This window comes from Maniola hyperantus, chromosome 20 (assembly GCF_902806685.2).
Source record: "Maniola hyperantus chromosome 20, iAphHyp1.2, whole genome shotgun sequence".
Taxonomy (NCBI): Eukaryota; Metazoa; Arthropoda; class Insecta; order Lepidoptera; family Nymphalidae; genus Maniola; species Maniola hyperantus.
Window position 1 is genome coordinate 2,986,735 of NC_048555.1, and position 26,447 is coordinate 3,013,181.

A 26,447-nucleotide genomic window follows, 5' to 3' on the forward strand; every position below is an offset into this window, starting at 1 on the left:
TTATGTAATTTTGTATGTAATTATGCATAAACTATTATATTTTCTCTAAAAATAATAATGAAATAACATAATTGTTCAAATAAAACGTATTTTTTCTAATCAAACCGAGATCATTTATTTGGATTTGAACACGAAGCCTTACAATAAATCTTATAAATTAATATTTTGGTAACTAATTATTTTTTTATCCACTCTCTTCTTTAATGTTATAATTAGTTTCACTTCTTTCGTAAATCAACTTAATAAACATAAGATGATTTATTTATTCATCTTCCTTCTCACTTTCTTCATCATCCTCTTTATCTGTTTCGTTCAAGGTTTCAAGTAGCTCATAATCGCATGGAAGTTCACTGTATTCGTTATCAAATCTTTTACGTGTTGTTCCATTTCCACACTAGCTTATCAGGTAAATATAAAGGTAAATATATTTAACTAATGATTTTAAGCTTATTTCGTCATTTAACGACATATTTTAATGTATTTAACGGGTACGGGTACGGGTACGGGAAAGACACATGGCCTACCTACCTTTTGTAAAAGGAGTAACTGATAAAATAGGTACATTGTTAAAAAAACAATACAACATTAAGATCGTGTTTACTCCCTTACAAAAGATTGTCCATTTGATGCTATCAACGAAGGATCGTCTGCCATACCAATGTCCGGCTGTGTATAAGATCGACTGCAGCTGTGGGAGCTCCTATATTGGTCAAACGAAGAGACCCACAGCAACTCTACCCGAGTTAGAACATTTCAAAGCGGTGCGAAACAACGATCCTCAGAAGTCTGCGATCGCGGAGCATATTCTACAGCCAGGCACAAAACATTGGATTGAACTCCACAATCCTCGAGTTCTCTCCATAGACCTCCACTATATACCTAGACTAGTGCGCGAAGCGATTGAAATTCGCAAACACCAGAATTTCAATCGTGAGGATGGTTTTAAACTAGCAAGTAGGTATGTGGAATCCAGTGGTAGAATTATGCAAATCAAGACAGCATCGAACGACATCGAAAGTTAATAGTGACGCTGTGAGTGTATTTTGCCGGACAGCTCGTGAAGTTCCAGCGAAAAGAACAAGAAAGAGGGTAGTTCGCTACTGCCCTTGACAACTCGAACTTCATCTCTCGCAGTACCGCAGTCCCGTTGTAACCACGACCCGTGCAATTGGGTTGAAATGTCGACAAATAAAAACAAAAATTAATTGTGGTATGTTCCCGTTATATATATTAAAATATACAGTATTTATATAATCTTTCTTATTAAAATTTACTTACTTTAATTCTAAGAACAATAAAGTTCTTGCTTGTACTAGGTATCTTAACCTAATTAGAAAAAAGTCATTTATATTAAATAAAAAATGCCCAAAAGTAATTATACTTCTTTTTTCTATGTTCATCTTACAGGAATTCTGAGACCAATCATGTAAATTCCTATAAATATCCTTATTTACTGCTAAAATATTTCTACTATTTACTTCTGTGAGATGTGTAAATTTGTTTGGTGTACTAGTACTATCATAGATATAATTTTGTCTGAAATTAAAAGTTTGAAATCACTGGAAAACTCGAATAAACCCTCCAAAATTATATGTTCTATCGAAGCAGGCGTTACTTTGCGGAAGTCCATGATATACAATGAACCAAAAGCTTAATGTAGACCTTACAATCCACAATTGCAAAATTGCAATTGTGGATTGAAGGTTTTAAAATTGATGATAAAATTGATGCTGAGCCAGCACCTACATTAGATAACAGTGAAAGATGTTAATATGTTGGCCAATCTGAAGTATTTGTAATAAACGCTTTTTGTAGTCGAGCGAGTAGTGTACATTTAAAGATACATAATATGTAAAAATGACATCATAAAACCATTGGAATTGTTTTATAATATTGACATTTATCGATATAAAATATTGTTGTTCATATAATTTTGTATGGTTATTTCAAAAATTTGACAAGAATAGTATTAAAAATCAATATTTTTTACTTCGCGCAGACACCGACATGCAGTTTATCAATTTCAGGTTCTGCTGAAAATATGATGTTTCAAATAACGCATTTATATTTTTTTTGTAATTTAGTAGTGTATGAACTAATACAATATTAAAAATTAAAATTAAAAAAGGTTTCGTGTAGTGTCAGGATTTTCTGAAAGTGTGTTGTGCATTACAATGCACACTGCCAAGAATAGGGTTAATCAAGTTAGGTAGTATATTCTAGGACTTATGGGACTATTCCTCATCTACTTTTGTTTATTTACGCCCTTAAGGGCGCAAATGAAAGCGCATTATTAAAATGAAACTAGGTAGTAAAGAACACTTTAATTTTTTTATTTTAAATTGTAAGGGTGTACAAGACAATTTGTAAACGTGATGTCCTTTACGTCCAAAATTTTGAGGTGTTATATTAACCATCTAAGGTGGTATAAGACAATTGATAATTTATTTGTATGTTACGCCCAAAGGTTTTTTTTATACTTTGCTTTACTACCAAAAGGAGTAGACTCTGGTAACCAAGTGTTACTTACACCCATATTTTCACGGTAAACTTTGTTTAACGTGCCAAATTATGTGGGTCGTAAAGGCATTTTTTTTACGAATTTCGTGAAACGGAATATACAGATCGATAGAGAATTAAAAACTGAGTAAAGCAGTGTCAAAAAGTCATTTTCGACCAAATGTCCTTTACGACCTTTGAGCCCAGAGGTATCGATATCAACGCACAGCTCAAACTACTGGACGGATTGGGCTGAAATTTGGCATGCAGATTTTTGAAATTTCTATCCATAAGGGGGTAAAATAGAGGTTCGAAATTTGTATAGTCCACGAGGACTGCACAAATTACTGAAAACATTATACTCCTATTTTCGGGCATTTGTGTAAAAACAATACGAAATTGGGTAAATAAGGCCGGGTGCAGAACACGTCTGCGAAATTGGCAACCTGTATGAGGATATTGTCACCAGTTCCCAGTGAGGACCGCATTGTTTGTCGGTTTTATTGGCGTTTCCCCGCGCCCGAATTGAAAATGTTTCACACAAAAATTCCTTTATATGTCAAGGACATAGCAATGTTTCTCCACAACGTTTATTAAAAAATCCATCGACCCCGTTTTAAAGCTCGCTTTTTTCTCCTTTTTTTATCGATAACAAGTTTTCGCTGGAACACGATCTCATCTTACTATTTTTTATTCGATTACAAGTTAGCCGTTAATAAAATTGATCTCACATGGAAGTTAGAAGGCGTAGGTATGATTGTTTTTCAATTTTTTCTCCCATCACCAAATGAACTCCATACCAATTGAGAGCAGAAAATATTAGAAGAGCGAAAAATCTATATCGAAAGAAAAACTAGTCAAGCACAACTTTATTTGCCCAAGAAATAGCAGGTATGTATAAGGAATAAGAAAATGTAGGCAAAACGTTTAGTAAAACGAAATGGGACTTCGTTCGCGTGTATTTCGGGTTTTTTTAATCCAATAGGAACTTCACAATTCCATGAAGTAGGTAAGTAGGGAGGTAGTTAGGGTAGGTAGGTAGGGTAGGGGTAGGTAGGTAGGGTAGGGGTAAGTAGGCAGGTAGGGTAGGGATATGTAGGGAGGTAGTAGGATCTCCAGTAGGAATTGCGGAAAATGTATAAAATCATTAGAGGAGCCCAAAAACCAACAAACACTTTTCAATTAAACGCATTAAAATATTTTTCAGGGGTTTCTTTGCAATCAAGCGAACATAACAGTCGCTCGCTCCAGCCCACTCAGACACACTTGTAACCGTTTAAATACGGGAACTTAACGCGCTAAGCACTCATCACTCAATTACATTCATGGAATTAAATTAATACGTACCTATTATAAAATCTTTTTCAAACCAAAATCGTCTGCAGTCAAAATTAGTATCATACCATCAAGTTGTTAGCAAAAACAAGTTGTTACAAAAGTTTCAGCCCGCAATTTTTTTTTAAATTCTAAATGGCGCATCTAGTGAAAGAAAAGAAAGAGTGAAAAACGTTTAGTTCTTAAACTAGCGTACCTAAGCTCGCGACTTCGCCCGCGTGGACAACACAAATTTCAAATCCCTATTTTACCCCCTTAGGAACATTACTTTACCTTTGATTTGCTTTTGTTGCAATTTGTCTCTGGGCTAGTCTAGTGGGAGGCTTTGGTCGTGGCTAGTCATAACTCTACCGGTAAAGACGTGCTGCCAATTTTGGGAATTTAAATACAGCCATTGCCATAATTATAACATGCCAATATTTGGCCGCAGATAAAAATGTCTGAAGGATTTTTAAGTAATAAAATTAATCATATTTAATTCGCCCATATTTTAAATTAATTACCAACGCTTTACCTTATTCTCTGAACAATGAAAATATGCAAATGGAAACAATAAACATCACAAATGGAATATAAACGTTCTGAAAAGAGTCGGCCATCTTGAATTTCCGCGTAACGTCCGCGTCCTATTTGATCACTGTGTTAGGGAAATGTAACTGTTATTCTCTATCATATTATTTTATGGCTTTAACCTTTTCACTATCTCTATAGCATAGTTGCTACGGTCTTTTAAGTGGAAGACCTGCAGTTCGATTTCCAACCGGGGCAACTTCTAAATTAATTCAAGTCTAGTAGGTTTTAGCGTTTCTACCCTATTGGCGAAAACTGGTCCCGGTACCCGTACCAATACCGTACAGTGGAATTGGTTTAATTTATAGGTTGAACCACAGAGAGTTTAACCTCAAGAGTAGGCATATAAAAGGTTTTGCATGAAACAAAATCGTAAAATGTTGGTGGGGGACAGGGGAGAATGCTTTGTTGTGATTGGTGGACTCAAAAGTCACGTAATCAAGACAATGTGCGGCATTCCGAACCAGTGGTAAATTAAACCAGTTAACGATTCAAAAGCACTTGTAATACTTAAGTCTACTTGAATAAAATAAATTCTATTATATTCTATTCTATTCTAATGAGGGTACTGAACGGGCGTGGGCAAGCAATTTTTATGCTGTCGAGATGACAGTCGGGGAGGGAACGTCCCGCACACCCGCACAGCCCCTGCGCTAACAAGGTACGAACGAGCGCAGGTGACATGTGGGTGTGCGTGGCGTCCCCCCGCCTTATACCCCGATTGCCATCTCAACCTGTCACGTACTATCCATACGTGCACATTCGATGTTATAAAATTGGACGGAGAATACTTGTAAGATGACGTTCATACATTATTTGCATATCGTTACAATGTAAGTTAAGTTTTCTTACAAAACATTATAACATTCATGGTCGTTGGTGAAATTATTCAGCATGCATACTCAGGGAAGCAGTGAGCTACATTTTAAGATCTCTACCCTCTCATGTATAATTTATGGAATGTTTTTTTTAATGGACTTCAGACATGATAATATTGGTCTGAAAGAATATGTGTAAGTTTTGTTTCAAATTTGTTTTGTTAAAGTAGCCTATGTCACTCTCCAGGTTTCTACTATTATCTATTCTTAAAATGCTGAATGACTGAATATAGAGACACGAATATACACAAAAAATTTAAATTACTTAAGTTAGGTATAATATTGGGCATATAAAATTTGATTTTAGTAATAAAAGCCCTTTAAAAATAAAGATATATTTAAAAAAAACTATAGTCTATACCTACCTAGGCTATGCTATAGGTACCCTGTTTCCGTTAATTAGTTTTGTTTTAGTTGTATTTTGTAGAGTAGCTTCATTGCGAGTGCTACATTTATTTATTGAAAACTAGCTGATGCCCAAGACCTTGTCCGCGTGGATTTAGTTTTTTTCTAAATTCCGTGGGAACTCTTTGATTTTCCGAGACAAAAGTAGCCTATGTCACTTTCCAGGTCTTTATCTACTTATACCCATGCAAAATTCATATCGATCCGTTGCTCCGTTGCTTCCCTAAGGTGAAGCTTAACATTTATTAAGATTTCTTTATCCTCGCTGCTCCATAACTCTCATAGCAGCTCATACTAAAGTGTCTAATGAAAAAACAACCAGATGAGATCCCAGTCAAGGGTTTACTTAAATCTGAATAAAACGTGCGAGTCGGACTCAAGCACCGAGGGTTCCATATTACAGAAGTATTTTTTCGACATTTTGCACGATAAATCAAAAACTATCATAAATAAAAACAAGTAAAAATCTGTTTTAGAACAGTTGCATAATTGGGTATTTCAGCTCGACAAATTATCATATTCATGTTTCTGATCCGAATTCTGCATGCATAGCGCGGCGGTGGGTGCCTAGGGACCACGACGGATACGTCATAAGATCTCTGCCAACTCATGTTAAATTCATAAAACGTTTCGTTTTTAAATCGACTTCCAGGAAGTCGAGGTTACTTAATTTATTTGCTTCAGTAGTGGCTTTGGAGGGTTGGACACATCCCTGGGCGCGTTTGGAACCCTCGTAGCTTTAGTTTTAAGTTTGCGTAATTATCACCACTATATCTTAGAAATCAAACATCTGACCATCAAAAAGCGTTATTAATTACCTATTTTGAATAAATCATTTGACTTTGACTTTGACTTTGACATCGATATAAGTCAAGATATGCCCAAGCGAACAAAATTTTCCACGGTTTTGGAACCAAATAAATCAGCGCCACCTCTTAGATACTAATGAACGACCCGTTTGAAATCCAGACGTCACTGAGGTTGCATTGGTGCTAAATAAATATTTTAGGACCAATGAGTCCGTGCCATTTTGCTTGTTCAATGGCCCTGTCCTTACGAAGTAATATATAAGTCAATGGTTGGACATGATAATATCATTGACTAGTTCCGATATAAAATATTTGTACGACAAACTATAGTTACGTAGCTCTAAACTAGGTATTTTCGGCGATAGAAAATCAGATTTTTAGGGGCGTGTGACCTAGTTTTAACAACGCATATTAGTCGATTGCGATTGTTAAGCAACGTTGACCCAAATCGATAAGAACTATATGGGTGATCTACTTTGGAGGTCCGAGCCTCCTTGGCAATTTCGTTTTCTCCGTGCAAGTTAAGCCGTCAGTCCCAATTATTTCACTGATATCCTGATAATAATGGTGAAAACTAGAGTTGAAAGAGTTGTGGTGGGTATGTGGAAGGAATCCTACCTACCGCATTATTATTCCAATGAAATAGCTTACAACCCTCAGCGATGAGGAATACAATTCAGAGAGAAAGAGAGAGAGATTATTACACTAATACATTTATGGATCTATAGAATCATAAATTACTTAACTTTTGGGATAAAAAGTCTTGTAGGTAAGTATAGGTAAATTACTCTGAAAGTCCCGTCAAAATGGTTTCAACTGATTCTAAGATTAGCCCGGACAAATAAACAGATAGACATACATAAAATTATTTTCTAGGAAAAAAAGTGTTGCAGGCAAGTAGGTACCTATAGGTAAATTACTGTGAAAGTCCCGTCAAAATGTATTCAACTGTTTCTAAGATTAGCCCGGCCAAACAAACAGACATACATAAAACTATTTTGTACCAATAGCAATAAATACCTACCTACCTAAAGAGAACAATAAAAGTTTTGTAAATACAATCAGAATTTCAGTTACAGGAAGAATGTGAAAATTCACGAACGGAAATTTTATGCTAAAATCCCGCTATAAGCCTTTTCCGTTTAAGAACAAAAGGCGCCCATACGCTTGAAGCGGCTTTAACGCGATTAGTGATTTAGTCTGTCCCTGTTGGAAGAAACGTAGTATCGATTACGGTTTAGTTAAAGAGCACTTTGTTTCTAAACGTTATTTTTAAAGCCCTAACTTTATGATTAGATAACAAACCAGTGCCTGTTGGCAACCTCTTATTAGTGGGAGGTCCTGGGTCCGATTCCTGGCAGGGATTTGGAATTTTATCTGGTCTGGAAGGCTTTGGTCGTGGCTTGTTACCTCCTTACCGGCAAAGCCGTGCTGCCAAGCGATTTAGGGCTCCGATACGATGCCGTGCAGAAACCAAAGGGGCATGGGTTTAATAAAAATTGCCATACCCCTTCCAGGTTAGCCCGCTTCATTCTTAGACTATCATCACTTACCATACCACGTAAGATTGCAGTTGTACGAGAGCGGTGTGCAGGCTCGACCGTGTGAAAGGGAGATCTCCCACCGAGCGATTGCGATGAAATGAATGAATGAGCGATTGAAAGATGCGTAAAGTTTGGTTTCTGTAAAGTGTCTCACGAGTTAAGGAATTATGCCTTTTTAGATCGTGTATAAGCCGCTTTATATAATTAAAGCAGACTGTCCAAATTACACATACAAACACACATAATACAGGGGTCAGCGCTTGTAATTCATAAAACCGCAATTTGCAATTCGGCGCTAATGTGACGACTGTCGACTGTTACATTAATTCCGTGACTGTTTCCACGGATAACCGCACGACACGATTTGCAATTACGATATGCAACTCACGACATTTGCTTGGCGGCATGGTTTTGTTGGTGGGGTGGTAACTAGCCACGGCTGAAGCCACCCACCAGACCATACCAGAAATTTAGAAGTTATAAAATTCCAAATCCTTGCCAGGATTCGAACGAGGGACCTCACACTAATAAGACCACAGAGCTTACCGCTTCTTCTTCAACGTTAACTTGTATGGGAATAAAAAACCATGTGAGACTGAGAGTCGTTATCGTATTGTCTTGTCGTGCAGAGGTCTATAGTATGGATGAACGCCCTAAGGGCGGTCCCCTTGTGTAGGGGACAGAGTGGTGCATGCAAAAATTAACGTATGCATGTGCTCAAAGGACGGCTATTTTGTAAAAGGGTCTGAACTCTGAAAAATCCTACACGATTACAGGTTGATTTTACATGAAGGGAATAATGAAATGAGTTTTTCTTTGACATTTCGTTCACAAAAGTATGCTCTGTTTATGCTGTCACGTGGCGTCGGCGTAAAATTTAACGCTTTTTAGGGTTCCGAAATCTCGGAGATTTCTGTGTACATAGGTAGAAAAACACAACTCTTCCTTTTTTGAAAGTCGGTTAAAAAGTAGCCTATGTTACTCCCTAGTACGTAGTACTTACTTAGTAGCTCTACTTATCTGTGAAAATCCTTTCAAAATAGGTTCAACCGTTCTGAAGATTAGCCCGGTCAGACAGACAGACAAAAATTTTAAAAACGTTTGATTGTTATGATACAGTTCAAATAACCATATGAGCTTAATATGAGGTAGTCATTTCAAAATAACAGACAGACAGTTATGTCTTAGGGCTTTTTATATTGATACGGATTTAATGTAATTTGGGGTAAAATCGAACTACAGGTGGTGGTCACACTGTTTTTCTTACAAATAACTCCCCTGATGTATAAAAATGACAACGTCAGAATTCCACCGAATTAAAAATCAGAGTATAGAGACTATTAGAGGCTTACACCTTTACCTATATTACTACATTGTATAAGGACCCTTATCTTTTCCATTAGCTGATCCCTTACAAAGTGTTTGAGTGGGAGCTCTAAGTTGTTTGGATTTGAGCAAATAATAACGGGGGCAACTTTACACTTTGTATTTTTAATGAGGTTCTGTCCCGGGGTAGAACTAAAAGTCGCTTATTGGGCAAGCATTGGAATAATTAGTGAATAGAGGTGGGTTTGATTTAGCCTTTAGTTACAAAATAATAGTATTTACTAGATGATGCCCACGACTTCGTCCGCATGGATTTAGGTTTTTGAAAATCCCGTGGGAACTCTTTGATTTTCCGTTATAAAAAGTATCCTATGTCCTTCCCCGGGATGCAAGCTATATCTGTACCAAATTTCGTCAAAATTGGTTGAACGGATGGGCCGTGAAAAGCTAGCAGACAGACAAACACACTTTCGCGTTTATAATATTAGTATGGAAGTATGGATTTTAGCCTTTAATTACTTACGTAGGTATATACAATTTAGGCGGAAAATAACATTTACCTAAACGAGTAAAATAAAATAAACTTAAGTAGGCTTTTATTTTGTCAGTAGAAGCCAATTAGGCGGCTTAATTTATTAAAAACACCTTTTAAAATCAAAACAATTAAAACTTAAATGCTGATTGCTACTCCATTACCTACATAAGAAATATTTAGAAACACTACAAAAATGGCAAGTAAAATCAAGCTACATATTTTTATGTTCAATGCGCACAGGGCAAAGACCTCTTCCTCAAAGAGGTTCTACGTAGTGAACTCTTGAGGGTCGCGAAAGAAAAATGAATTACGCGACGGCATTCCGTTTCAAACGTCAGTTTGCACTCGCGTTTCGTACTTACCTTTCCTTGAGGTGGTAAATGTTATGAAGACTTGTTTTGCTAAGAAAATGTAGACAGACAGAAAAAAATTAAGCTCACAGTTTGTAGCTTTATCTAAATATATAAAAGGAAAACTACTGGACGGATCGGGCTGAAAATTGCCATGCAGATGACTATTATGACGTAGGCATCCGCTAAGAAAGGATTTTTGAAAATTCAACCCCTAAGGGGGTGATATAGGGGTTTAAAATTTGTGTAGTTCACGCAAACGAAGTCGCGAGCATAAGCTAGTCCACAGTAATATAAAGAAGTAAAGTTTGTAAGTTTGGATGTAAGGGGGTAATCTCATGAACTAATGATGCGTTTCTGAAAATTCTTTCACTGATTGTTATAGCTGGTTATAGCTACATACTTTCCGGAGTTATTTTGAATCTACCATGTTTCGGATTTAAGGAAGTAAGTAGATTTATCAAATGGTCTACCTAATTTCTACTTGGACAAATGACGGATTTCGAACTTTGATGTCCAGCAAGAACCTTGGTATTTAGAAAATTCTATTACCTAAGTGGGTACCTTTAGTCACAAATTCTCGTGCATGAGTAGACATCAAAGAAAACTTTTATCCTTGTCGCATAATGGAATAAAATACAAAATATAATTAGAAAGGAATTTAATTTCGACCGTCATAAAAATGTCGGCATTCGCAAATCGCCAACAGGCACGTATTTACAAAATATTATTATCCCCTGTCCAAAATCCGCAAACAGTAACACGGATAAAGCAATTTTGTGTATTTTGAATACAGAATCCGCATGATATGATACCAATGGTAATGAAGACCGTATTTTTGATCACAAAATAAAACAAAAAACTGGTTTAAGTGAGACTCGGATAGCGATAATGTTGGGTTCCGTAAAAATGACGAAAACAGAAAACTGTCTGTTACAAGACTTAGGTACATCATACTGTTATAAATCGTGAAGAATCAGTTAAATTTACAAAGTAGGATACCTACGTTTAGTTGGGGTTCCAAAATGGCGTCCTCACGTCAGAAGGCGTAGCGTTTTGGAAGACTCCCCACTAGGTAGACAGACGAAATCGCAGCAAGCCGCTGGATTCAGCCGGCGCGGCGCGGCGCAAGACTGGCGTGTGGAAGTCCCTACAAGAGATCTACGTCCAGTGGACGTCTATCGGTTGATTATGATGATAATGATTATGAAACCTAACAGAAGCAACAAACAGTAAGTTGTCCGTTAGTAGCACTTTCTAAGTTCTTGTAGATACATTATAAAACAAATAACACGTCATATCTAACTACTAGCTTATGCTCGCGACTTATAAATTTCAAACCCCCATTTAACCTACTTAGAGATGGAATTTCAAAAAAATATTTCTTAGTGGAGACCTACTCTCTACTAAGAATACTCCCTCCAAATTTCATGTCTCTAGGACCAGCGGTTTAAGTTGTGCGTTGATATATAAGTCAGTCAGTCAGTCAGTCAGTCAGGACTTTGATTTTTATATCTACAAATAAAAAAGTCCTGTCTTACTCACTGACTGACTAATCAACGTCCAGCCAGTCCAGAGTCGCTATAGATCCAAACGCGTAAGAACGTGGAGTGTCTAATTCCTTTGAAAAGAAATAATCTTGTTTTTAAAAGAGCCGCTTTATTGCTGGTTTTTCTCGGTAGTGAAGGCATTCATTCCTAATCAGTGGTATAAACTCTTTGACGATTCATAAGCACTTTGAATAAAGTTAAAAATATTTTTTTCTTTTCTATTCGACCCCATATTATGACCAGCAGCGGGCATTGAGACCGACTTTAATGGTTCTTTGTTTATTTTTGAAACCCTAAAAAGGGTGAAACAATATAATGAAAAGGATTATCAAGGGATCTGTGAGATAATTTTTGCTTTGTTTTTATTTACAACATGAATAATTGAATTCATCCGAGCGCAAACGTGATCCAGGACAACCAATAAGTACGAAAACATTTAATTAACTACTGGACTGGATAGCGCACCTCTCTCTTGTAATCTATAATATAAAAATGAATCACTAAATGTGTTTTTCATCGCAAATCTCGGGAACAGCTGAACCGATTTCGCTAATTCTTTTTTTATAATATTCCTTGAAGTACGAGGATGGTTCTTACGGAGAGAAAAAATTAAAAAAATTGAATCGACGGCGGTACGAATACGAACTTCGCCGGAGCAGCTGGTAAAAAATAAATATGGTCGAAAAATATTACCATTAGCAAACAGCTGCGTAACTGTGAAGGATCTTTGTCTTAGGAAGTAGTTTTATTTGTGGTTTCATTTTTCCCGCGGAATTTTTAAAAACCTATGCTATGGAGGTAAACCAACAAGGACGATGTCGCGGGCATCACCCGGCCTTTAATTTGGGATATAAGTGCCTACTAACCAAATAGATGTGCGTAATAAACGGCAAAAATATACGCGTACCAATACACACCGACAGTGTGTACAAGACACACCGACATACAGTGTGTTCAAGACAAGTTCTAATAAGACAAATCTATCTATATATATAAAAGGAAAAGGTGACTGACTGACTGATCTATCAACGCACAGCTCAAACTACTGGACGGATCGCGGTGAAATTCGGCATGCAGATAGCTATTATGACGTAGGCGTCCGCTAAGCAAGGATTTTTTCAACCCCTGAAGGGAAAAAATAGGGGGTTGAAATTTGTATGAAAGTCTGTCAGTTTTGAAGTGTCTATAAAGAAGGTTTGTAGCATAGATTAATTATTGGTAATATTTTTGCAATTAGCAGTATCTTCTTCTTCAAGTGCCATCTCCTACCGAAGGTTGGCAATCATTAAGGCTAACTGGATCTTGTTTACTGCTGCCCTAAACAGTGATCTTGTACTCATGTTAAACCACTGGCGAAGGTTCTTGAGCCAGGATATTCGTCTACGGCCAGGTCTACGTCTGCCTTTTATCTTGCCCTGTATTATAAGCTGCAGTAGATCGTATTTTGGGTTGCGCATAACATGGCCCAGATATTCGAGCTTTCTCCTTTGCACACATTTAAGTAACTCAGTGGACTTTCCCATTCTTTGCAGCACGGTGGTATTGCGTACACGATCTCTCCATGAGATTCGCAACATTCGCCTGTACACCCACATCTCGAACGCCTCCAGCTTGTTGCTCATCGCTTGCGTTAAAGTCCAGGCTTCGACTCCATACAATAAAACTGAGAAAACATAGCAAAGCAGCAGTATGTCATATTTTATTAAGCTCATATGTTAAAACCTCATAGTTAAAGATCAACCCTAAGGATGTAAAATAGGGGTTTAAAATTTGTGAAGTCCACGCGGACGAAGTCGCGGGCATAAGCTAGTTTTCTAATAAGAACGGCGACAACGCACTGGCAGTGCAGGCATCCAAAGGTAAGATAAATAAGATAAGTGTGTAAATAAGATGCGATCAGAATAAGTTACATAAGTTGCTCATGCGACAAGCGGTCTCCTACTTAAATACAACAAAAACCATTTCTATTATGACTTATCTTATTTAAATTTATCTGGGTGTGCCGTGTGACATTCCAAGCTTAAAAAGGCTTGTTTATAGAGGTTCCGGACGTTTCCCAAATGGTTTGCAAATACGGTAAAACCTTACTTTCTCAAATTTTCTCAATGTTATATTCACATTGCCCTACAATAATACACAAGTACTTATAATAATATACCCCTTTATTTCCACGTCAGTTTGTGTTGCCAAAGAACTCTTGAACAGTCCTTCAATGCTTGAAGTCATTTTCGTTATGTCATCATCATCATCATGATCAACCCATTGCCGGCTCACTAAAGACTACGGGTCTCCGCTCAGAGTGAGAAGGGTTGTAGCCATAGTCTACCACGCTGGCATATGCAGATTGGTAGACTTCACACACCTATGAGAACATTATGGAGAACTCTCAGGCATGCAGGTTTCCTTTTCGTTATGTTTATTCCTTTATGTAAATACAGCTATTTCATCTACATACAACGCAACGCTTTAAAAGATTCAAGCTTCATTCTCGTTCTTTTTTCTTTGTTTTCTCTCTACTCCGGAAATGGGACATTTCTAATGGGTGAGCGTAACGCTTAGTTAAATGTGTAGTACAGTACGCGGCCGAAAGTGATGAACATCGGCCTTTAGAATGACATTTCATCTTTGTAGAGCGTTGTCTCTGTCACTCATACCCATATGACGCTTGGTCGGCCTTAACGACCGAGACAATGCTCTACAAATCTGCTGTCTCCTTCTAAAGATCGATGTTCATCACTTTTGGCCGCGTACTGTAAGTAGGTATAGTACGCGACAGGTCAAGATGGCAATAGGGGAAAATCATCCGCACAGCGCCCGCACTCACCCGCACCGTTCCCACCCCGATTGCCATTCCGACCTGTCGCGTACTATAGGCAAGTAAATGGCGAAATAAAATAGTGATAAATTAACGACCTGTGACGAATTAACGAACGAACGACGATGTAACAAATTCTGCATGCCTGAGAGTTCTCCATAATGTTCTCAAAGGTTTGTAGAGTCTGCCTGCATGGAGGACTATGACTTTTTAATTTCTAAATTCTTTTTTTTATGATAGCGAGCAAACGAGCAGATGAGTCACCTGGTGATAACCGTCACCTATTAATATTTGCAAAAAGCGTCATTTATTACCTACTAGCTTATGTCCGCGACTTCATCCGCGTGAACTACCAAACCTCTATTTTACCACCTTAGGGGTTGAATTTTCAAAAATCCTTTCTTAGCGGATGTCTACGCTACGTCATAATAGCTATCTGCATGCCAAATTTCAGCCCGATTTGTCCAGTAGTTTGAGCTGTGCGTTGATATATCAGTCAGTCAGTCAGTCAGACCCCTTTTCGTTTTATATATTTATATTTAGAATAAATTATTTGATTTGTTTTATTTGATTTGTTTCCGCCCTCATGGTGAAATCTAGTAGGAACACTGTGGAAGGGAGTTGGCTCGCCGATTTCCTATAAACAACCTACTAATAACCCGAGCAAAGATCCGGCCAAAAAGAATATCCGTTACAAAGAGATACACAAACAATCAGTGCGGCACGTGAGCCGAATAGAAGACCCCTTATTGTGATCCTACGCCACGCTAAATTTATTTAATGTGGATTCATAACTTGTGATATAGAAATTAATGGTGATGTGGGCAGACTTGTAAGAGTATGAATATATTATTATATTATATGGTTATAGTTTTTCAAAGTCAAAGCATTTTTTTCAAAATAGGGTACCACTGTTACGCTGGCTGACTACCCCATCAGCGCAACCGGTGGCCCTACCGCGGTTGTTTGACAGCTACAATGTCACGATCGCAATCATCTCTGATTGGTTAATGCTCGCTCACTATTGGCCACAATGCATTGTTGCAACAAGAATCGCACAAATTCAGCCAATCAGAACAATTGAGATTGTAATAATGATTGATGCAGGGTTTAGACAATCGCCCTACTGCGGCCCTACCGCGGTTGTTTGACAGCTACAATGTCACGATCGCAATCATCTCTGATTGGTTAATGCTCGCTCACTATTGGCCACAATGCATTGTTGCTCATTGTTGCAACAAGAATCGCACAAATTCAGCCAATCAGAACAATTTAGATTGTGATAATGATTGATGCAGGTTTTAGACAATCGCCCCGCTGAGCTACTACCGAAGACAGGACACATAGGCGCCTTCGTGTTCGATCATTTACGAGAACGGACGTGTAGCTTATCTTTCATTTTAATATATACCATTTAATGTTAAACCAGTAATAAAACCATTTACCATCTAGAGCCTCAATAGCTCAACCGGTAAAAGAGTGGACTGAAAACCGAAAGGTCGACGGCTCAAACCCCGCCCGTTGTACTATTGTCGTACCTACTTCTAGCACAAGCTTGACGCTTAGTTGGAGAGGAAAGGGGAATATTTGTCATTTCACATGGCTAATATTCTTTAAAAAAAAAAAAAATTGCACAACCAAAAAGGTGTTCTGACTTCTCAACCAGCTTTGGGCAGCCGCCCTAATGTAACTCCATTGTACACTTTTTGATTGCCAAATGTTGAATTTGTAAGATAACGATGTAATAATGGAGTAGTGTAATAGGTAAACTTAAAAGTAAAGATACGAGGGTTTTACGCGCCCATTTGAAAAGATCTCAGAACTATTTACTTTTAGGGTTCTGTACCTCAAAAGGAAAAAAAGAGCCCTTATAGGATCATTTCTGTTTGTCTGTCTATCCGTCCGTCTGTCCGTCGTGTCTGTCAGGAGAACTTATAGGGTACTTCCTGTTGACCTAGCATCATGAAATTTGGGCGGTAGGTAGGTCTTATAGCACAAGCAAAGGGAAAATCCGAAAACCGATCAAAAAAAAATACGACTGCTGTAGTACGGAACCCTAGGTTAATTATTAAATAACTGCTTAGGAAACATGGTACCCAATTGAACTGTAAATAGTCACATTGCAATAACAGTACAGACCATCGATACAAGATATGGTCAAGCGAACAAAATTTTTCACGGTTTAGAAACCAAATAAATCCAGATGTCACTGAGGTTGCATTAGTGCTTAAGCACCAATGAGTCGGTTCTCGGTGCCATTTTGTTTGTTCAATAACCATGTCCATACGAAGTAATATATAGGTAAGTCCATTGACTTATATAGTACAGACTAACTAATCAGTCATCATTATTATTCACAGAGCTATATTAGGTAGTAAATGTCTCTCTAGAGTCTAGAAAGTGTGTGGGTATAAAGAACCACCCTGTGTGACCCTCCAGTCTCTGTAGACATGAGGGTCAAAGAAGGTGCTTTAAGATCGTCTATGCTATTTTAGTTTGTATTTAGTTTAAATCAGTTGAATTGGCTATCCAACCCGCCCACGTATTAATATTAGTTACTTATTAATGGGTGTAAAGTGCGTCATAAATTAACTTGAGGTATCACAAAATAAAGACGAATTATACTTTAAAAAGCATGATCATTCAAGTGTTAGCAAACACGCAAAAAAACTTTTCTTTTACAAAAGCTTTCGAATAAATAGAAAATAGCAGCCTCTATTTTCACCAATGCCAATTATATTGGCCGTATTGTAAAGGAATATCGTGAAAAAGTGTAATCATTCCTTTTGTTGGGTATCTGTTTTGTTTCTGAAAATGTTTTACAATTTCTTTTAGGGAAAATTTTATAAAATTCTCGAAGATTCTAAGAAAGAAAGATAAATTATTATTGCTGTTCATTATTTTATGAATTTTAGATGTTTTCTATTTTCTATACTTTTTATTACGATTCTTCTTGAATAAAGTAACTATAATAAGTACATTTTTTGGGTTCCGTACCTCAAAAGGAAAACCGGAACCCTTATAGGATCACTTTGTTGTCTGTCTGTCTGTCAAGAAACCTAGAGGGTACTTCCCGTTGACCTAGAATCATGAAATTCGGCATGTAGGTAGGTCTTATAACAGGCATTAGGGGAAAATCTGAAAACCGTAGTCATGTACATCATTTTATGTACATTACTTTCGGCCGCGTTCTGTACACTGACAAGTTCATCCAACCACACCACCGTGTAGACGGAAACCCAATTTGGTTGATCCATCCAAGGTGATCTCTGTTGGTGGTTGGTAACCGATCGTGTATTCGGCCTTTTACCTATCTATTGATAAAAATATCGACAAAGCGCTCCGTCCCAAAGGGTTAAGCGTCTGACGTATCACGCCTAAGCTAAAACCGATTTAGATCTATTTCTGGAGTCGACAGAGAACAAAGACAGATAAAACGGGAACAAGCCTGAATGTTTTAAACCGTATCCTCCCCTTGTATGCAGATGGAATAGTCCCATCAAGCGACACACTAAAAAGTAGATACTAAATTTCTTCGGGCGTCACTTGAGAGATCACTCTCAAGTAACTCATATCTTTTTCGGACGGAAGTAACGTTCAATACTTCCACCGAAAATGGCCGCCAAACATATCAGTATTTTTTTTGGCTCAGTTAATTTAAAATTAGCTATATAAGTAAATACATGCGATTGAGACCTACTTGAAATGACCACAGCTTGCGTAACTGAAGCTAACAAAAAAATACTAACTTACTCAAAGCTTCTAAATAAAATAGAAACAATTACAGACACCCGCAGTACTTACTGGTTATGATACATTAACGCATAGATGATGATAAAAATAGTAATTGAATTTAAAAAACTTCACAACACAGACATGTAATGTAATAGACCCACTGGTCAGATCAGATACTATGACAGAAGAGAATGTTACGTAACATAAGCTTCTCCCCTTGTCGAGAGACATTGCTTTACGGAATAGTCCTATTTACATAAATGAAATGATTTCAAGTATTAAAGGGCTGTTCGGAGTTTTTTGGGGGCACATAGTGACGTGAAAATAAAAGGAAATAAATTCGCAGGCAATGTGAACACTAGTGCAAAGCTTTTACGAAAGACTTGGACCCCTATAAATAAACCTTTGGGTTTAGTTTGTTATGAGTCGTAGTACCCATATTATTTGTAAGCCTACGAAATACGGATCCAAAATATTGCAAATATTCAACGAAAAAAATATTTTTTTCTAAGTTTGCACAACATTTGTAGCATTCATGTAGCATTTGATATAGCGTTAGTAGCGTGGAACACTTTTGTTTTTTAGGGTTCCGTTCCTCAAAAGGAAAAAGGAACCCTTATAGAATCACTTTGTTGTCTGTCTGTCTGTCTGTCGTGGCTGCCAAGAAACCTACCGGTACTTTCCGTTGACTCAGAATCATGAAATTTGACAGGTAGGTAGGTCTTAAAGAGGATATAAGGAGAAAAATCTGAAAACTGTGAATTTGTGGTTGCATCACAAAAAATGTGTTCAGGAAAAAATAATTAGTATTTTCAACTTTTACAACAGGGCTTTATCCGTCCTATATTCTAAAATTACCTGTACATTCTAAAACAGATTTTATTGATTTTTGTGCATACCTAATAGTTTTTGATTTATCGTGCAAAATGACGAAAAAATACTGACTCGCTTGGCGTTGGCCGGTTCTTTTTTTATTTAGATACAAGTTAGCCCTTGACTGCAATCTCACCTGGTGGTAAGTGACGATGCAGTCTAAGATGGAAGCGGCCTGACCTGGAAGGGGTGTGGTAGTTCTTAATAAACCTCTGGTTTCTACACGGAATCGTACCGGAACGCTAAATCGCTCGGCCGAAGCCTCTCACCAGACCAGACCAGAAAAATCCCTGCCAAGAATCGAACCCGGAACCTCCCACTAATAAGACCACAGCGCTTACCACTGCGCCAGGGAGGTCGTCAAAAGGTCGTCGGCAAACGGTTGATGATGAAACCCGCACAAATAGATGTACCTAATGTAAATAAGTTAACACTTAATAGGCATATGTACAAACTAGAAATAAGTAGCTAAGTAAAAATGTAAAAGCTGGTTGTGTTCCAAAAATAAAAAATAAAAAATAAAATTCTTGGTCCCCCTTAGTATTTCTCATTCCTGAACCTGACATGTTCCAGGTATCAACTCGGACAGGCATCGTGTCACACTACGTGAGGCTGCAGATAGTGGTGCCCGAGGCCTTCATCCTCGGCTCTGGAGAACATCACGTCGACCTGGGCAGCGTCATTCACCTCATCTGCATCGTTGAGAAGGTGGGTCATCATCATCATAAGCCGATAGACGTCCACAGCTGGACATAGGTCTCTTGTATCTGGTTTTCTTGACCACAATCACAACAGATAGAAAGTGATGATGTGGCCTAAGATGGAACGCGTTAGCCTAGAAGATCCCTATTCAGTATTCACTCTTGTTTTAAAAATACCCGGGTTGTAATTGGAGTCAAATATGACTCCAATTTTTTTATTACTTTATTATAAACTTTTTTTTTTAAATTATAAACTAGAATAAAAATAATGACGTAAACTGAAAAAACTAATTATATAGAAGACCCTCCCCACTCCAAAATTAAAATGCCTGTAACTTTGTAAATCTTTGTTGGATTTTAATATTTTTTTCAGTGTATGTCATTATTTTTATCCTAGTTTATAATAAAGTAATAATATTTATCAAATTCGAAAGTAGGCAAATACCCAATTATTGGTAATTAATGAAACACAGATCGCCAAAGAGTATTCCAAACATATTCCAAACCTTACCCATGCGTATAAGGAATGATCAGAGCCGTCTTTAACCTATTGGAGGCCCTGGGCACATTAGAATAATGTTTGAGAGGGCCTTTTGACCTTTGATTTTGAAATTGAAATAAATATGAAATAGGTTTTTCGGTAATAAAATATCGGTCGGTCGGTTATAGTTTGGTGATTTAGTGGCAGGGACTAGTGGGCCCCTATGAATCGTGGGCCCTGGGCACGTGCCCAGAGTGCCCAGTGGGAAAGAGGGCCCTGGGAATGATGATGCAAAACGTTTCGTGCGTGTAGATGGATACCTACCTAAGGATGGAAACTCGCCCAACGTCTTGCATTTGGTAAAATGGAGAAGGGGGGAGAAGATCGAATAGTTCCTGAGCATACGCTCCGAAATCAGTACCGTTATTATAAATGCGAAAGTGTGTTTGTTTGTTGGTTTGTCCTTCAATCACGTCGCAACGGTGCAACGGATTGATGTGATTTTCGCATGGATATAGATAAAGACCTGGAGAGTGACATAGGCTACTTTTTATCCCGGAAAATCAAAGAGTTCCCACGGTATTTTTAGAAAACCTAATTACACGCGGACGAAGTCGCGGGCATCAGGTAGTATCCATACTTAATATTATAAATGCGAAAGTGTGTCTGTTTGTCTGTCTGTCTGTCTGTCTGCTAGCTTTTCACGGCTCAATCGTTCAACCGATTTTTACGAAATTTGGTACAGAGATAGCTTGCATCGCGGGGAAGTACATAAGCTACTCTTTATCCCGGAAAATCAAAGAGTTCCCACGGGATTTTTAAAAAACCTAAATCCACCCTCTAGTATCCTATAAAGCACTGATAAGCCGGCGACCTTACGGCGGTGATCGAGACTTACTTTGCGCCTAACGTAGCTACGTAAATGGTATCCAAATCCATCACTATAATACTATTGTATCTACACAATGCGTACTCAATCAACCAACCCGTTTGTTTGTATCCGCACCGGATAATCTTGTATCGGATCAGGATATAATACCGCTCTATGCTCAATGCTCATTCACAGAGGGATTCTCGAAGACGGATGTATCTACTCGTATTGCATATAAACCCATCCATCTCAATCGTGAATATTTTATAAGTTTTTAAAGGATAATGGAGTAGTTTGAGTCCACAGGGATAACGTTTATGTATTTCTTTGAAAAGGTATATTATACCTACTTGATCCATTTTCTTTAGATAAAGAGGAGTACCTACCAACGCATTTTTATGGTGCTGTAACTCCTCGAGAACAACAATGTTTTCGGGCTAACACTCGTTTTTGCTTACAACTTGATGTTCAGTATTTATACTACAAATACTACCTACTTTTGACAGCTTCATAGAACCCAATTTTAGTTTGTAGCTATCTCCTCTAAGTTCAATGAGTTATATAAGTCCCGCAAATAGTTTTTGCGCTGGAACCATGTCTCATTAACACCGAAATGACGTCATTGTGACGTCAGCCGAAATAAAAATATACCATCAGCTCGAAACTTCAGTCTAGTGCTGACGTCACTAAAATAGCTGCCACGCGCATTAGCAATTTGCGGAACTTAGAAAGTTCGACTTATATCAGCAATTTTTTTTAAATTCCAGAGTCCAACACCGCCACAGTACGTGTTCTGGTACCACAACGACCGCATGATCAACTACGATGCGACGCGAGGCGGCATCACGGTTGAGACGGAGCCAGGGGCTAGGACACAGTCTAGGCTCACAGTTCGCGGAGCCACGCTCAAGGACTCGGGGAATTATACGTGCAGTGCAAGCAACACTGAGCCGGCGTCTATACACGTCTTCGTGTCCGAAGGCAGTAAGTATTTTATATTAAACTAGCTGCCCTGGCGAACTTCGTTCCGCCTAACAGTCGATTCAAATTTTTTAAGTTTTTCTCTCCGTAAGAACCATCCTCGTACTTCAAGGAATATTATAAAAAAGAATAAGCGAAATCGGTTCGGCTGTTCTCGAAATTTGCGATGACCAACACATTTAGTGATTCATTTTTATATTATAGAGAAGACTAGCTTATGCTTTAGGTGTTGAATTTACAAAAATCCTTTCTTAGCGGATGACTACGTCATAATAGCTATCTGCATGCAAAATTTCAGTCCGATCCGTCCAGTAGTTTGAGCTGTGCGTTAATAGAGTCAGTCAGTCAGTCAGTCAATCAGTCAGTCAGTCACCTTTTCCTTTTATATATTTATGTTTTTAAGTGAAGAGTCAGTGCACGGTACGCTCAAATTGCTAGCAACACTGAACTAACTAACTCTGTTAAGATTTTCTCATATAATACTTGATGTTTTTCGATTGCAGGTAATAAAATGGCAGCGATACTCCGTCGCAACACTAGCGCCATCCACGGCATAACCTCAAGCATCACTTGCCTGCTCCTCTTCTCTTCCGTGATGATACACTTCGGCCTGCGATGACGTTAGACGAATAGAGGCTCTATCACTCATAGAATACGATTTATTTTTAAATATTTCAATACCATACGTGAATGTAAGTAGAATATGCAGCTCGGACAAATCTATGGACTAGTCCTGAAAACTTGTCTAGCGTGGTTGAAATTAGTACAGCGACATCTACACTCTATCCACGGAAATAAATTAGTATAGCGCTCTCTCTGTTACGTAATACAAATGACAGAGCCAAAAATCTCAGTGGGTGTTAACCATTTTGAGTCACCAACAAATTGCAAACATGTTTTCAAAAAACATTCCAAAAGCAAATTGGATTTTTGTTTTCAAAAACATTCGAAATTTTATTCAAAAATATAGTTTCGTTTGTGACTCAAAATGGTAAACACCCACTGAGATTTTTATGTTTTCGGCTCTATCATTTGTAACAGATTACGTAAAAGAGAAAACGCAATACTAACTTCTTTCCATGGATAGAGATACTACTAAAATTTAATTAATTGTGAGTTTTAAGTCATAGCCCATATTTTTGTCTGTAGCTAAGCCAAATGCGGCACGGATAATATATAAGGAAATAATTATTTCGTAATTATTATTTTGGATCGTTAGTCTATGCTCTATATTTTTATTTTATCTAACTCTACAGTTACTTTATTTTTTGAATATTAAAAATGATTGTAGGAACTTTATAAGTGGTTATTTTTTTCTTTTTTTACAAAAATAAACTAAGATACTTATTATTGTCTAAATTGTTAAAAAATTAAAATGTATTATAATTAATTGAATATATCTATGTAGTTAAAGGCACTTAAAGTATTCGAATTTATAATATTATAGAAAATAAATAGTACTTACATAATCTAAGTTGAAGTTATACCAATTATAAAACCTCTAAAATTAACACCAAAGGTACCTACCTATATTTTTTTCTTTTATTGAATAAAAATATTATCACTGTAAAATAAAATTATTTTATTTTATATAAGTAGGTAGGTAGGTACTTAAACATAAGGTATCTTTAGAAGATTTCCCCGCCGTAAACAAAAATAAGTTACCTACTTAAACAATTTTATTTTATAAATAAATTTATTTTATATAATAAGATTATTTTATTTTATTAGGTACCTACCTATATCTTATTAACAGCTCAATTTATTTATTTGTACCAAAAACATTTACAATAAAGAGAAAAAGAGAGTAAAAGTGGACAGGGAAGCACTTATCTCTATGAGAGAAAAAGAATCAAAACTTATTTTTAAACCAGAATTGTTTTATGTTCGTGTCTAATAAGACACGAACATAAAATAATTCTGGTTTTAAACAAAATAAAGTTTATTCCGAATTGTGGTCAATTAAATATATTTCTATGCAATAATTATTTTCAAAACAGATTAAGTACCTATATTTAGTAGAAAATTCAAGTTTTTTTAATTGATTCATTACTTAAATACTTGATTATTAATAGGAAAAATATTACATTAAGGCATAGAAAGTTAAAAATTACTACTATTGCAAAATTAAAATATCTTAAACTTTCTGAGCAAAAAATTTTCAAATCAAAAGAATTATTTTCTTAGTATGTAACATATTGAATTCCAAGGAATTAAAACTTTAAATAAGTCGGATTTATAAGTAATTTAATTTAGCGTAGTTGGCGTTACTGTAAAAAGCTTCGTTACTTGGGATGTCATTTTGTCATGCCACAGGGTTGCATGCTACAAAAATTTAAAAGTCGGAAGATTGTCGTGTCGTTATATATAAACAGTAGGTACAGTACGCGGCCAAAAGTGATGAACATCGGCCTTTAGAATGACCTATAATCTTTGTAGAGCGTTGTCTCTGTCACTCATACCCATATGTCGGTCTGAACGACCTAGACAGTGCTCTACAAATCATGTCTCCTTCTAAAGATCGATGTTTTGGCTGCGTACTGTAGGTATGCCATCAAATATGTAAAATACTTAATTTTCAATAGACAAAATACTTAGTAATAAATAATTATTTTGAATTTACAAAAATGACGTCTAATTCAATGAAGCTCTATGGTTAGACCAGTGGCGTAGCATCCTTCTAGATCAGAAACCACTGCCTATACCCTACTATTTAATTGTACAAACTATCCATTGTTATGTATTTTACAACCAGTCACATTTACAAATAACACATTTAAAAATATAAATTGCAAAAAAACAAGAACAAGCCACTGGTCTTAACATAAAAATGTATTGTTCTTATGTTATAAATAAAAATTATCCTTACCACCTCACCTTTTTTTCTCATATCTATTCTTAGCTAAGTCACTGGCTGCGCTATACACAATCTCTAAACTAAAGCGACAGGAAAATCAATATATTGCTATCCCTTTCATAATGCGCCCTGCAGAAAAGGGTAGCACTAAACTTAAGAGGTTCCGAGACGGTCAAGCACGTAGATTTGTTTTGCTTAATCAAGCTGCTTAATGCGCCCGTCAACGTACAGAAGAAACATTACATTTTGAGTAGAACATTTTGACACAAAATCGGTTTCAGACAAGTGTGAAGAGCTTCATATAAAATGTTCTGGCACTGAAACATCCGGTTAAAATCCGGGCCCGACAGCCGACAAATGGGAACGGGCTGTAAGCCCGTATATATAGATTGTAGACGCGCTTATAAGCTCATATACGAAGCGTTCTTCGTCGGAATCCATATTGCTATTGACTGACCTACTGGTTGGAGCGAACATGCTGCGGCGTGATTATGAGCGCGATTAGTTACGTACCGAAATGTAGCGCCGCATGTATGCGAAAGCGCACGTAATACAAGTAAAAAAAACGCTAGTCTGCAACCGCCCTTATGAATAATTTGTATTTGAACTCCTGAGTAGCGCACTCTTAATATTATTTTGTAAGACGATACATGTTTATTGTAAAATTTCATAGAATTAAAAACTAAAAGTATACCTATTTGAATTCTAAGAGGTAATTCTAAAATTGTTAATCTGTAAATATTATAATATAAACATACGATTACACAGTAAAATTAAACGTAGGCAATAGTGTAATAGGTACGTTATAAGAATAATAATTTATTATGTAAATAAACTGTCAGTGTTATTTAAAATTACTATGTACAAAACATTTTTGGTGATCCTGTATGCAATAAATATTTCTTCGGACTTTTGTTTTTTTTTATAATAAGTAGGTACTAGCTGGTGCCCGCGACTTCGTACGCGGGTTTGAACAATCCCGGGGGAACTCTTTGATTTTCCGGAATAAAAATTAGTCAGTCACTCTCCAGGTCGTAAACTATACCCATGCAAAAAATCACGTCGATCCGTTGCTCCGTTCCGACGTGATTGAAGGACAAACCAACAAACCACTAAACCAAAATATGGCCAATACTGTTGTACACAACTTCCTAATTAAAACAAAATAACAGATCTAAAATATATTGCTATACTTTTCATAATGCTCCTTTAAGAAAAGGATAGTAATAGATTTGGTTTAGTTTAGATATTGTGTACAACATAATTCGGCCACAATACCCAAGATTTAGCCAAGAAGAAGCCTAAAGACGAAAGTCTTTAATGAGTGTGTCC

General features: G+C 37.0%; 2 protein-coding genes across 3 annotated transcripts in view; both read left to right on the forward strand.

The window, feature by feature from the left end:
• LOC117991784 (zwei Ig domain protein zig-8-like) overlaps window positions 1-26,024 on the forward strand; it is a 282,813-nt gene extending 256,789 nt beyond the window's left edge. For both annotated transcript variants that reach the window (XM_034979391.2, XM_069505519.1), the window contains exons 6-8: window positions 19,798-19,932; window positions 22,045-22,261; window positions 22,762-26,024. In XM_034979391.2, coding sequence (XP_034835282.1) covers window positions 19,798-19,932; window positions 22,045-22,261; window positions 22,762-22,877 — 468 coding nt within the window. In that variant the 3' untranslated portion in view covers window positions 22,878-26,024. The remainder of the gene's footprint in view (window positions 1-19,797; window positions 19,933-22,044; window positions 22,262-22,761) is intronic.
• Window positions 1-26,447, forward strand: part of LOC117991552 (putative phosphatidate phosphatase) — a 362,451-nt gene that overhangs the window by 128,082 nt on the left and 207,922 nt on the right. The window lies entirely within an intron of this gene.